Genomic DNA, 13,586 nt, shown 5'->3' with positions numbered 1-13,586 from the left:
CGTCGACATCACAGGATCAGCTATATCAAAGCATGGCTAAAGTTTCCAGATTAAAACATTCTCAGTCATAAACAAAAAAAGAAAAGAGAATGGGGGGCAAACTGTCGTGGCGCATGAGAGAATCTGTGGCGCACACAATAAACCTGTTGTGGACCTTGCTGTGAAAATATGTTTGAAGAAAAAACAGCCGATTGTTGTACAAAATGTATTCAAGTATAAAATAATGCCCTTTGTTTAGGGGTAAGAAAAAGAAAACTTGAGCAATGTGAGGGTACAAAAGTCCCCTGTGGTATTTGCTAGCAGCCTTTGTGCTTTTTGCGCTCTGGCGTCTCCACTTGGCGCATTCCCCAGGCCCCTTTAAACGCGATTGTTTCTTTCTTTCTAATGACATTTACCGGATCAAAACATGCTGTTAATTCGATCAGAAAGCTTCACCCTTCATAACAATGGCAGTATAATTTCTCTCAAAGTTTGTTAAGTTGACCGAAATTAGGCAAATGAATAGGGGTCTCCAGGCTACGCATCTCGCAGGTGACGGGGAATAATGCGCGCTCCACACCAGCTGCATTCTTCTTTATTTCTCCCTTTCTTTCACAGCATTATTAAAATTTAGGCCAATGAAACTATTCATTCGACTGAATAGACATTTTCTTATAGGATAATAGGATACAAATTGAGCCTCTCCAAAGAGTCTCCAGTGGTGGGTAACCCTCGTGTGCCAGAGGCTGCTGGAGACGCCGTGGCCTCGACGCAGACGACGCTCGTGTGCCAGGGCTAATCACACACCTGCCGAGGAGTCCCAGGAAATAAAGAACGTAAACAAAAAGCTTGCCATCTCTCATAAAAGATGGACGTGTCACCAAGTCGTGTGAGAAACGCCGGGAAGAAACGAGGTGGGGGGAGTCCGTCTCCAAAAGGTCTCCCCTGAACTCGGCGGAACAGCCTATTAAAGGCTTACTTAATTACTCTAATGATACTGGACAGGCCTTAACACTCTGACCGGGCCTGGACCACAGTTAAGATCGCTTGGTGGGATTTGTAAATAGCCGATCGTGTGAGAAACGCGACTTGGAAGAAAAGAGGTTTCTCTCTTTTTTTCTTTGGCCCTTTTTTTTGGCCCGCTTTGTTTTGAGTGCGCACAGTGCGCTCCGCCGGATCCCAGCGCTCCGGCTTCTTATTTCCCGCCTGCATTTGTTACTATGCAAATAATATTCCCAAAGTAAATCACGTGTCCTTTGAACAGCCACGTGGGTTAACAAAGCAGGTTTGCCCCCCTGCCAGCCCCGTGGCTTTAGTTTTTTTTTTTGGTTTTGTTTAACAGTTTCTTTTAACTGATCCTAAACGCACACATTTAACCAAATGCGCGGCTCTAATCTCGCGTGGAATAATTTACACCGTGCACGAGTTCCCTGGATGGTTCCTTTATAAGAGACAGCTTTCCCACTCAGGCCTCAGTCTGTTTCTGCTTCCTCCGGACCTGAACACCTCTCCCACGGAACTAGAAACAGAAGAATTGGGTCTGAACACCATCGATGGCATCAAAAATGAAGGACAGGAAGGTATGCGCTCCACGCGCGCTCTGCGTCTCAGGACTAACATTTTGGCTTTTTTATTATTGTTTTTGAGTGATCTGTGGGAAAATAGTTCATTAGGATTTCTTTTTCCTTTTTTTGTCTGCTATTGTTGTCGAAAAGCTATTTGGAGTGATTATCACGCCGGAGGAATAAAACGCGCCTGCGTGTGGCGCGCGTTGCAGGATAACTTCGGCGCGCAATTTCTATTAAGGAAAAGCCGCCGGTTTCTCACTTTTAAAATAACTGTGCAACATAGCATATTATGCTACGAACACAATATAATTTATTTTACCTTACGGGGACTCGGTGTTAATCGTGTCTGCCGCAAAGCGCGCTCTGGAGCCACAAAGCGCGCGGCGCGTAAACCTCGCCAGAATAAAACAAACGTTTTAAACTGTAACTTGAGGCTTCATAAGTCGGGGTTTCTCCTCGCTCAGTCTAGGAATTTTCAGCTTGCGCACAGAGAGGTGATTCGGCTTCCGTTCTTGTCCCCACAGAGAACTCCGATCTCTCACAAAGTCATCGAGAAAAGAAGAAGAGACCGCATCAACCGCTGCCTGAACGAGCTGGGGAAAACCGTCCCAATGGCGCTGGCCAAACAGGTATTTTATGATTCAGAGCATTCATCGAGACACTGCGCATTCATAAAATTATTAGACTGACGTTTTATGTTTAATTGTATATTTAATTAGAACTCTGGGAAGCTGGAGAAAGCAGAAATCTTGGAGATGACGGTTCAGTACCTGCGCGCGCTCCACTCAGCAGATTTCCCCCGAGGGAGAGAAAAAGGTCAGTGAACCTCTCGCGCTTTACGCATCACACCACCGCCGTCCTGCAGCCGATTTTAAGGCTTTCTGAGTGAAAATGAATTGAAACAAATCTTTCATGCTTCGGTGAACGACGCGCAGAGCCTCCCCGTTGTGTCGGATCTTTAACCGCTGCCGACTCTGATTGATTTCAGGCGAGCTGCTGGCCGAGTTCGCCAACTACTTCCACTACGGGTACCATGAGTGCATGAAGAACCTGGTGCACTACCTGACCACAGAGGACCGAGCCGAGACCAAAGACATCAAGTACGCGCGCATCCTCGCCTTCCTCCAGTCCAAGTCGCGCGCGCTCACCGAGCCTCTGTTCGCCTCCGTCGGCGCCGCGCAGGAACCGTCCGACTACCTGAGCCAGCTGCACTCCTCCCCGGAGCCCCACAGCCACAGCCCGCCACCAGAGTCCGTGTACCAGCAGAGCCCGGCGGGACACTTCTCCTGGCACGGCTCGGCCCGAAGCCCGGCCATCTCGTACCAAACCGTGCCGCTGTCCGCGCACACGCACGCGCCGCAGCACGGAGGATACCTGTCTCCGGTGCAGGGACTCGATCACCATTATTTCAACTTCATAGGTCACACACACGCAAACACGTTCAGTCTGCACAGCGCGCAGCACGCCATGTAAAAACTTTTACTTTTTTTTTTTTTATTTATACCATCATGTACATGCTGTGAATAAATACATTATTTCTCACTGAAACCTGACTTGGACAACTTGTTTTACGCTCCGTATGCGTAAATCCTGAAATCACCCGAAGTTCTGCGCAGCTGAGGTCCTTCTCTCCAACTGAAGAACAAAGAACAAAGAGAAGCAAAACATTTTTTTTCGAGAAACTGAAGATTTTCTCCTACATTTTACTGCATAAAATTATAAACTTTCAGTAAGTGTAAAACATATTTTAGTATTATAGTGACCCAGGACTCGGTCTTGACCCAGGTCTTACATATACAGATGCACAAGTACAGCAGTATACATATAGATATATCAAACAAGAAAGCAAGTAAGAACATGTAGTAAAATTGCTACTAAAAGAATAAAAAGGTCACTTTTAAAAGACTCCACAGACAAACTAAAAACTGGCTTCAGCATTCCAAATAAAGAGTTCAGGTTTGTTCAATACTTACATTTTATTAGACATATGTAACAGATTTCCACACATTATGATGATTTCGTTCAGAATCAGACATCTAAAATAAAACTTCTGGGTTGGGTCAACATAATATTTTCTAGGATTGACTATATTTATTCACCACTGTTGGTTACCAGCTTAACTGTGTTAGTTTATTTTAAATTACATGTTAAATTAGATAAATACTTTGCCCCGTTTTTAATTATATCCGTCTCTTTGTCTCGTTTTCTGTTTACATTCATTCAATAAGACTGAAACGAGAGACACAAACTTGTTAGATTTCTTTCTGTTTCACTGAACTTGGGTCAGTTTACCCTCCTCCTGTGTTCATTCGTTGCTCGCTACATTTGTTCCTGGTCAAAAATTATAAATTTGATGATTATAAATTTAATACAAATAATATAAATTTATAATAATACATGTATCAATAACTGGTGCTATGATAAATCTTATGCCCAGATCTTACTGATTTTAGCTCAGATAATTTGTTTTTGAGCAAAAATAAAAAAAATAATAGATAAATAAAATAATGTCTGGATCATTTTGACTACAATAAATTTACAGATGAAACATGTTGTGCCGTTCATCAAGGGTTACTATGTTAAAGTTCATCAGGACGTTTGTTTTGAATTCATTTCACACTTTTAATAACGGCTCAGAAGAACATCTTTGATTTTGTTAGTGGGAAAAAGGTCATTGTCCCAAAATTACAACTGAAAGTGTAGCCATATGATAAAGTCTAAACACCATATATGATAATGACCAGTTCCACCCGCAATGAGCTGAGAAACAGAGGAGACTAAGTCCACTGAGAGGAGTGATTTGAGGCAGGTGAGTGGAAGTGAATAATGAGGGAAGGGAAACAACATCTGACACAAGGAGCCAAACAGAAAACATACTGAACACAAGAGGATGTCCAAAATGAGCAAAGAAAACAGAATAAACCCAATAACACATAGAAAAAAACTTAAACTCCAAACCTCTCCCAAATCATAACATTTTTAGTGTCTACACTGTTAAAAATCTGTAGAAAAGACAGTAAAAAACTAATAAATGGTAATAAAAAGGACCATTAATCCAAAAATAAAAACATATAAGGCATATAAAAGGTTTTGCTTTGTAGTTTTTTTTTATAAAGACAAAACATCACTGATAAAATCTTACATTTAGGTAAAATGTACAAGAAAACAAATGTTAGAATAAATGATTAAAGGTAATTTCTTGTAAACAAAAAATAGTTCTCAAATAAAACACAATTTCCCCCAAAACGTTGCATCAGACTGTCTCATAATGTCATCACATTTTTACTGTGAGATTCCAGCAACCTCAGCTGCTGGTGTTTTACTATAAACTCCATTTTTTTATAGATTTATTTGTTATTTTTACAGTGTATTAGGACTTCACAAGCATCAGGCCTGAACCTGACTGCTCCGCTGACATCACCAACTCCAGACCTAACAAACCAAACCTGCCTCCTGTCCTCTCATTTCAAAGGACATGTTTGGTACAGTTATGTATAAGTCAGTAAAGGTCTTCAAAAGTAAGATCTGTTTTAGGTCAAGAGTTTTATTTTACGTTTCTCAGAGGGTTTTTAGAAAGTTTTTTTGTTTGAACTTTAGCCAAGTGTTGCTCTTTTCATATATTTAGGCAAATGAGGCTCAGCAGGATTAAACAAGGATCCTATAGGAAGAAAACACACCCTTGTTCAAGGCTATGGCATTTATTTCTGCATAAAATTATTTATTTTTACAGTAAAAGACAAACACAATCAACACTGCATTAACTATTTAATATTTCATGTAAGATTTGCATGAAAAAAACTGCCTTTTCACTTTGATTTTTAGGTCTAGAAGCAGAAAAGGCCTATTTAAGGAGTGACTCAGATCAAAAGAGGTTTGTTTTTGGCAAGTGGGTGCCTGCTATACGTGGCCATAGTGTCTTAATAAACGTCTTTCAGGCTTGATTGTTTAAATGAAGAAAGGGGGAAAGGAGAGAGGAAGAAAAAAAACCCTCCATGTTGTTTTTTTAAGCCAAGGAGCTCCATTGTAGCACATCTGAATGGGCAACAATCTCCAAGTCCTCCTGCTTTATCCTTGAGTGGCTGTGAAGAAAAATAATCAACACCATGAAATCAAAGTTTCTATGTGAGAGGAGAGCAAGAAAACAGTTTTCAGATGCCTTCTTTTAGACGCAAAGCTGAAACTAACCCCTACCTCTAACCTAAAGGTTTCCCCATGTGGCTCTGGATACGTGTGGACAGTCGGGATGGAGGCACAAATCATTTGTCAGTGAAGGATGATGGATAAGTCCGCGTTAGCCGCCTGGATGGATGGATAAACCCACATTAACCAGTCCCTGACCTAAAAGACGAGCAACAAGAGAGCAAAAGAAAGACATGAAGCGCAGAGTCCACGCAGACGGGAAAAGTGACAATACGATAAAGGCCTTTCAGGGAATACTTGGATCCCCGCAGCACCAATATTGGTTTAAATCCTGACTCTAAACAGGAGGGAAAAAAGACTCATGAGAAGGATTTAACCACAACACAACACATGAATAATAATAAATTTAGCAGGAATAAGAACAGCCTCGAGGACATTTATTGTCATGTAAAAGGAGCGCAGTGGCAAAGCTTCAGCTGGAGAATGTTTGTCTTTCGCATTAATATCACACGCTGAACATTAACAATCAAGCCTTTCAAAAAAAACTTTATTCATTGCTGGCATCTTAAAGCAACACAGACCTTCAGATCTCCTTTAACTTTCATGTGAGTTAAGTCAAGCAGGAAGGAAAGGAAAGTGCAACAATTTGTGGGAAGAAGGAAGCTGATGGTGTTAGGTTTATTATTATCGCCCACCGCTGAAAGGAGAAAATGGCTGATAATGGTTTTCCCTTTGTGTGTGTGTGTGTCTGTTACCAAAATATCTCATGTACTGGTGGACAAATGTGAATGAAACTTACAGAAAAGAATCAATGGATGTACATCTATAACTGATTAACTTTTGGAATCAACCTAATTCAAGATGACTGCTACAGCCAACTGCCTTTAAAACACACAAAACCCAGTCAATTGTACAGCTTTTGAGCTAATATTTTCTGTAGTAGTAGCTGAGAGTCAGTCCCAACACATACTCTGAGTGTGACATCCTGTAATATCACATCATGCATAATGTTCATTTCGAGGTTTGATCAAACTGGCTACAAGTCCATTATTTGTTAACAGAAGATGATCTTAGTCTATGATACTAGGCGGTGAGTGATTTGTCTTTGATATCTTATGTCTTGAAGAGTCTTTAGTCCTTTCTTTTAGCTCAGTTAAACTAAGCTGCATCTTCATCTTTACAGCGAGACAATCAGTCCCACTTTCCTCATCTAAACCTGCAACACAAATCTAAAGTCTGAAACTATTCTTTTTCAAAGGTCTCAGACCAAACGTTTAGAAACCACTTGGCATCTTGAATGGTGATTTTTTGCCCCCACTAGTGTCTGAAAGCTCCTACACCCATATGAGACCCAGCTAAGCCTCTCAGCTCTAAACTGTTGTGTCTTACAGTCGTGTGTTTGGGAGCGAAGCCAAAGAAGCTGCGAGAGATCCAACAGTCAGCGCCGGCCGGCAATCAAAGTGGCCCCCAGTGGCATCGGATCCGCACCAGCTCACCTCAGGATGGTCGTCTGATCTGCAGCGTGAAAAGACAAGAGCGTCGGCGCTGATGGGGGGAGGGGGGTGGCAGAGACAGAGGAGGAGGAGGAGGAGGAGGAGAGTGGGAGAAGCAGAAACAGTGTGAGAGAAGGGAGTCTAAGTCTGAGAGAAAAGGAGGGAGAAGGGATGAAGATCATTCCCACAGCAGATAGCACTATCTCACAGGGTTTAAAGGGCCCCCTTTCTGTACCCCCACCTCCACCGCCACCAATAATGCCAAAACTTGGCAGCCGACCCAGCACATGAGCAACAGTTTCCCATCAGAGAGAGAGAGAGAGGCAGGCCACCATCCTACTGCCTTGGCACCAGCCGTGTCTGAAGAATGACGGGCACTGTAAGACAGAGAGCAGACATGAATGGAGTCTGTTGATAGAGAATTAAGAAAACCCCATCACTTATCAATGGCCTTTGATTGTCTGGGAGCAACAAAGGGTGCAAAAAGTGACACATTCTGAACTGGTGGTGTGCATCTTTCCAAGAAAAGTATCAATGTCTCTGAAAATGGATGCAGGAAAAGAAAATGTGTGTCATAAATGTGTATTTTCCTTATGGAGGAAGGGCAAAAATGATGTTAAACCAAACATATAGTCTGGCGAAAATGCTTGAAGAGGCCTTTGTTTGTATATATATTTGTTTCTGCCCTCTGCCAAAAGATGATAGCTTCACCTTTCCGCACTTGGCACACCCCTCACTGAGCTCACCAGCGATGCCATCAGATTATGCAAATCCTTGGAGATGTTCTATTCAGCACTCCCACCTTTAAGAGAAAAGATATTTGAGCCAGAAATGAATAGAGCGGTGAAAGAGGCAGTGCTTTAAAGCAGAAAGGGGTCAACGACATTCCTTAAATAAATGGCAACATAATAAAGCACAAATTAAAGGTCTTGCATTCGTTAAAGGGATGCCTATCACCCGCAGCCTTTCATGCCAGAGTTTTAGGCTACGATCATCTCATATTGAGCAATAGTAGCCATTTTGGTTGAACATTGTCACAAGATCTCACGCTCAAAATATGTGTTGTAAATGACTCTCAGCTACTACCACATCCATTTTTTTTTAGCTCAATATCTGTAAAATTGACTGAGTTATAGCAGTTTATGTTTCCCAATGTTGATTAGCTATGGTGGCCATCTTGAAATGGGTTTGGCTCCATATGGTTATCGGTTCTAGATCAGTTGCAAATCCAGTGATTATTTACTGAAAATAATAAAATCTGTGCAGTGGTTCATGAGATATTTTGCAAACAGGCAGACATTTGACCCCAAATAGTTAATGGCAACATTTTAAACAAAGAACTTGTGCAATCTGTAACTGCTCAAAATATGTTTTGGGTTGCAGTCTCAGCTTCCTTCACACCAAATCTTAAATCAACATCTGTAAAACTGACTGAGTTGTAGCCATTTTTGTGTTGTTGTTTTTTTTAAGGTCAATTGGCTGTGGCATCCATCTTGAATCAGGCTGACTCAAAACTTTTATCAATTGTGGATCTACATCAACTATTTACTTTCTGCCACTTTTATTAAAAGTTGTCCTGTGGTTCATGAGATATTTTGGTTACAAACAAACACACATGTACGGACATTATTGTTCACCTTCCCCTTTCGGCAGAGGGCGATAAAGTTTAAAGACAAAGAATAATAAAAACAAACAAAGAGAAACAAAGTTGGATGAAACTCTTTGTTATTCATCAGGGAAAAAAAAAAAAAACAGGGATCTTGTTAACTTGCAAAATTAAGGCGTCATTTGCCAAGAAAAAGTGCAGCTCTTTGTTTTTAGGGGACAAAAGGTTTAGAGGGGGCATTTTTGGTTGTGCTTCACAAGCGTGGGTTCGGTTATCTGGCGTGCCACAACAAGGACCACTTTTGTCACGAGCACAGACAGACAAATCAGGTGATTTTGCATGGTGGCTGGACAAAGAGCACCACACACACCAGTTCCTGTGTGTCGATAAAAGGGGAGTTGTGTTTACAGACGAGGCAAAGATAACATCGTGTGAGAAAAATTTCACAGGACGTCTCCGGTGGAGTGGCAGAATTTATCATTCGAGACATTTTCATTAAAGATGCGTGGCATAAGACTTAAAACCAGCAAAAAAAAAAATTCTAATCCTAAATAATTTACATATATCAATATAAACAAACAAATGTTGCCCAGCAAGCTTTTAGTTTTGCCTCATTCTGCTTTTATTTTGATGTTATTTTTTTCTTGATTGAATGATGAGTCTTCAGCTGTTCAAACAGTCAGAAACAAACACAAGATGATACCAGCCTGTGTGTGCTCAAAGGAAGATGATCAAAACTGAAATAATTTCATAATAAAGTCCTTTCAGTAGGACCTTATGGATAACATGCATCATTCATAACATTTCACTGTATCTGTAAGTGATTTTTTTACAGTGTAGTTTTAAGGAATGATAATGAACAATCAGTGTCTCACCTGTTGTAGATAGCTCTTTGAATAAATTCAGTTTAGAGAAACAGTTCAATTCTGACTGGATTGACGAGCGAACAGCTAGTCTGGATTACTGCCATCTTAAAACAGCTCCAATCTCAAACGTTTTGTAGTTTTTCACGTGAACGCTGTTTTATAAACCTTTACATCACTGTCAGTTTCACATTACATTGTGATTTATACTGAATTATGTGGGTTTTTGCAAGTGCAATTAGTGGCAGCAGCTAGGTGTAGCACTTCCTGTGCAGCCTGGGACAAATTTTAACAGCAACTAATTTCTTATTACAAATACAACAATTTAACGAGGGTTTAAGACAGAATAAAAGTGGCACTCCTTGAAGGGATGCATATTGCCTGTTGCTTTGCATGTCAAAGTTTTAAATAAAGAGGTCATGTGATCTGTTAGTGCTCAAAGTATGTGTCGGGGATGAACCTCAACTACTACCACACCAAACTTTAGCTCAGGCTAAGGCCGATTACCTGTGGCAGCCATCTTGCATCTAACCCTTAATCAGTTAACTGAGAGAAACAAAATGTCTGAAACTTGTTTGAAACCAAGTCTTTACTAAATTACTGGTTGAGTAAAATTAGTTAAAACTTTTCATCTTCCTGCACAGCCCAGTTTCTGTCTCCATTCTCCAAACAGCGTTCAAGAGTAATTCCTTGTTTTGGAACTTAAAAAATAGAAAGCAGTTCAGGCCTTTCAGTTTTAATCAAACTCGTGCTCTTGAGATGGCACTGATGTGTAAAAGTTTCTCTAAAAAGCCTTTATTTCGTAACCGGGGCTGATCCATTCCCTGTCATAAAATAATGCTTCAGTGGCGTGTGGAGGATATGAAAAGCGACACCGTGAATCAGGAGAATGCAATGTGGGGAGTGTGTGTCTGATGTGGTCAGGCGGTCCCAGCCGCTGCACCTGACAAACTTGACGCCCCTGTCGACTCTCTGCAGGGCCAAAATGAAAGGGTAAATAAAACCCAGAGGTCCTAATGTGCTCCCAGTGCGCTTGGCTGGACTCGTGAGGGGAGAGCATGGGATGTTTGCCTTTTTTGTCCGGCAAGATGACGGACGCTCCTCTGTGTTCAGCTGCTCCTGAGGGCCAGCGAGGGTGGACCCCGGGGGCTCCAGAGGTCGCCCTCTGAGGTCACAATGTTAGAAAGCAGTCGAGAGAAAGAAATAAAGCAGAGGTGAGATTGGCACCCAGTTAGGCTCAAAGACTTCATCCGAAATGACGATGTGTGCTTGGACCAAATAAAGTGGCGTTAATAAAATTTCAGGTTAAACTGTAAGAGTAATTCTGATGGAGGTGGGTTCAAACAGAGCTCTGTCATAAAGAAATACATTTACAAACTGCAGGAGGACACATAACTATTTTGTTTCCTAAAAGAAAGCTGTTTAAGTTGATTGACTGTAGCTGCAGATTTTCATCAGGAGTTTTTGATTTCATGTAAGAGGTCATCATGGTGGTGGGTGAAGCCGTCAGACCTCAGCTGACCTCACTGTGATCCTCACAGCAGGACTCCATGTCCAACACAGAGGACACGCTGCAGTCAGACTCACAGACCAAACATGGAACAAAAACGCACTCGTCGCTCAAACAGAGACGCCAGAAAAGGCAATCTGATTTGATGCGTTTGGATTCTGAAACGGAATGAAACAAACATTTTGAATATCATCCAGGAAGTCAGTGAAGAGAGGCTAGCGCAGGAACTATATCTTCTTATTTCTTGGTACCAGTCAGACAACAGAGGCTGTCTGACTTCAAATCAAGGGCCCGAAGGGACTTTTTAACCCTTAAATACTGTTCATATTTAATGTTCTCATAGTACAGTACGGGTCAACTTGACCCAGACCAAGAATTCCCTCATAATAAGTGTATCAGCTGATGGCATTGCTTTTCTGTATAAATGTCTCCTTTGCTGCCTTGTCCTGTCCCTCAGTGTCATCTTCATCCGAGGGGCTGTTGTCCTTCATGTCTTACTGCTCTGACACGTTCTTTTCCAAGTCACTGCCTGCTTCATGACTTTGGAAGATCAGATCCAGGGCATCTTGTGCAATCAGCCTTCTTGCCATAACCTCAGCTACTGAAATGGCAGCTCAGGTTCCTTTAAATCTTATGAGGGTAGGGGTTATATGATTTTACACTGTGTACATATACAGCATGGGGCACATAAAGGGTCAGAGGAGGCCTGCAGTGTAACAAAATAATCTGGTTGATGTATGTCTATGTGCTTGTTATATACAGCATATGATCACTGCTTGCAGTTTTACTCTTCCACAGTTTTGAGATTCCCCCATAACCCTTTAAAGACTAGCAGGCGTCTCTGCAGCAATCTGGGCAGATGTGGTGGGAACACAGACAGAACTCTTAAAACCATTATTTTCCTTGGTTTTACCCACACAGCTGGATCTAAAATCCATTTCAATACTGTAGAAACGGGTCATACTTGACTCAGTGTGCAAAACTTTGTAGCACCTCCACAAAAGGCACAATTTTTAAAGTATCTTCAATTTTAAGTATTTTTTTATTTTTAAATTGACCCGAACAGTTTTTAAGGGTTAAATGTCTCTGCCAAGTTCATCTCGATCTCATAATAAGATTTTTAGTTTATTTTTCTGTAAAATTGGTTCTTGTTTAGTTCAAGTCTTTATTAATGGCATTTAACACTGTCTGTCCAAACTGAATCCATATAGTTCATTCTGGATCATTTTAAAAGGTCAAAGATAATTAATTCTAAATGTACAACTTAAATAAGAAATAAGAAATTCCTTCAAAATGCAGGGTATGAGAAGAAAAACACACATTAGGTCATAAAGTTGCATTTGTTTGAAACTTTCTGTTTGCTGGGCTAAAATAATGCAAGTGAAAACTGTCTGAGGAAAAAAAACAAAACAAAACAGAATGGAGTGGCAGAGACAGAGAGACAAGCAGGAGGGATTAAAACGAGCCACAGAACAAGCCAACTTTTGTTGAGAAGAAGACACCCACAGATAACTTTCTGAATGACTGCTTACGCTTCTCCTTTTCTTATCCCATCTCAGGATGGGAGAGGAGGGAAAAGGGACCAACGAGATGCACATTTTACATTGAAAACTGTTATTGTCCCCCCACCCCACCACCACCACCCCTCCTAATCTGGCCCACCATCTGAGAGGAGGGCTGCGAGCAGAGCGCAGGGCTTTAAATGGGAGGACGACGGCCAACTCGGGGACATGGGGTGGGTGGGGGGGCTGGAGGGGTGGAGGGGTGGCTTTACGAAGGGGATCAGTTGGGAAGTGTAGAATGGATGTTTCTTTTTCGCGTTGGGGGAAAACTTTGTGTTTGACTGTTGATTGTATCTGTCTTTCAGTGGCCTGATCCCTGTGGGCTGATGCCTCTATATGTGTCCCTACGTGTGTGTGTGTGTGTGTGTGTGTGTGTGTGTGTGTGTGTGTGAGACAGAGAGAGACCGACGGTGGGATCTACCCTTCTTCTTTCCTACAGCTGCAGCTCAGCGGATTAGCCGTCATCCACAAGGCAACATTACACAAGTAGCCTTTGAACAAAAGTCATGGATACTATTAATGATATGGTAATCCGTAATGGAGCTACCTCCCAGTAGTGATTATACTGACATGGGAAGAATGTCCAAGAGTCCGGGACGCAACAACCCAAACAACACTGTGGCTATTGTTGCCAGGCCTGGTCTGAGGCCTGCACCTACACACACACACACACACACACACACACACTCACAGTTCCCCCTGCTTTCTTGACACCCTTCCCTCCGCACCGATCACCCAATGAATAAAAATGAAAACCCAAAAATGGATGGACATAGAGAGAGAGGGAGGGAAGGGTTGGGAGCAGAGGGCAGAAAAACAAAGTGTCTTGGCCGGGATCAGCTGGGGATTTCTTCCTCTGTGGTTC

At 41.9% G+C, this 13,586-nt stretch overlaps 1 protein-coding gene and 1 long non-coding RNA gene across 2 annotated transcripts; one reads left to right on the top strand and one right to left on the bottom strand.

Moving 5' to 3' along the window:
- The first annotated feature begins 1,400 nt into the window (after positions 1 to 1,400).
- helt (helt bHLH transcription factor) lies at positions 1,401 to 4,074 on the top strand. Its single transcript, XM_017403870.3, has 4 exons — positions 1,401 to 1,559; positions 2,072 to 2,176; positions 2,267 to 2,363; positions 2,536 to 4,074. Exons 1-4 carry the CDS (start codon positions 1,533 to 1,535, stop codon positions 3,018 to 3,020), a joined length of 714 nt encoding a protein of 237 aa, XP_017259359.1. The 5' UTR covers positions 1,401 to 1,532; the 3' UTR covers positions 3,021 to 4,074.
- Positions 4,075 to 4,628: 554 nt separating this feature from the next.
- On the bottom strand, positions 4,629 to 7,982 carry LOC119616879. The gene is made up of 4 exons (XR_005232939.1): positions 7,892 to 7,982; positions 7,077 to 7,557; positions 5,739 to 5,885; positions 4,629 to 5,626 (listed from the first exon to the last, which is right to left on the bottom strand). It is a non-coding gene; the product is annotated as an uncharacterized LOC119616879 (long non-coding RNA).
- Positions 7,983 to 13,586: the final 5,604 nt, after the last annotated feature.

The sequence above is a fragment of the Kryptolebias marmoratus genome, linkage group LG3 (genome assembly GCF_001649575.2).
Source record: "Kryptolebias marmoratus isolate JLee-2015 linkage group LG3, ASM164957v2, whole genome shotgun sequence".
Classification (NCBI taxonomy): domain Eukaryota; kingdom Metazoa; phylum Chordata; class Actinopteri; order Cyprinodontiformes; family Rivulidae; genus Kryptolebias; species Kryptolebias marmoratus.
This window is presented reverse-complemented; position numbering and strand designations above follow the sequence as displayed.

What these genes read in the sequence shown, in the direction of transcription:
- helt (XM_017403870.3), top strand. Translation starts at nt 1,533, where the DNA reads ATGGCATCAAAAATGAAGGACAGGAAG. An exon ending in CAAAAATGAAGGACAGGAAG is followed by an intron (nt 1,560 to 2,071) that starts GTATGCGCTCCA and finishes TTGTCCCCACAG; the next exon opens with AGAACTCCGATCTCTCACAA. An exon ending in CCCCCGAGGGAGAGAAAAAG is followed by an intron (nt 2,364 to 2,535) that starts GTCAGTGAACCT and finishes GATTGATTTCAG; the next exon opens with GCGAGCTGCTGGCCGAGTTC.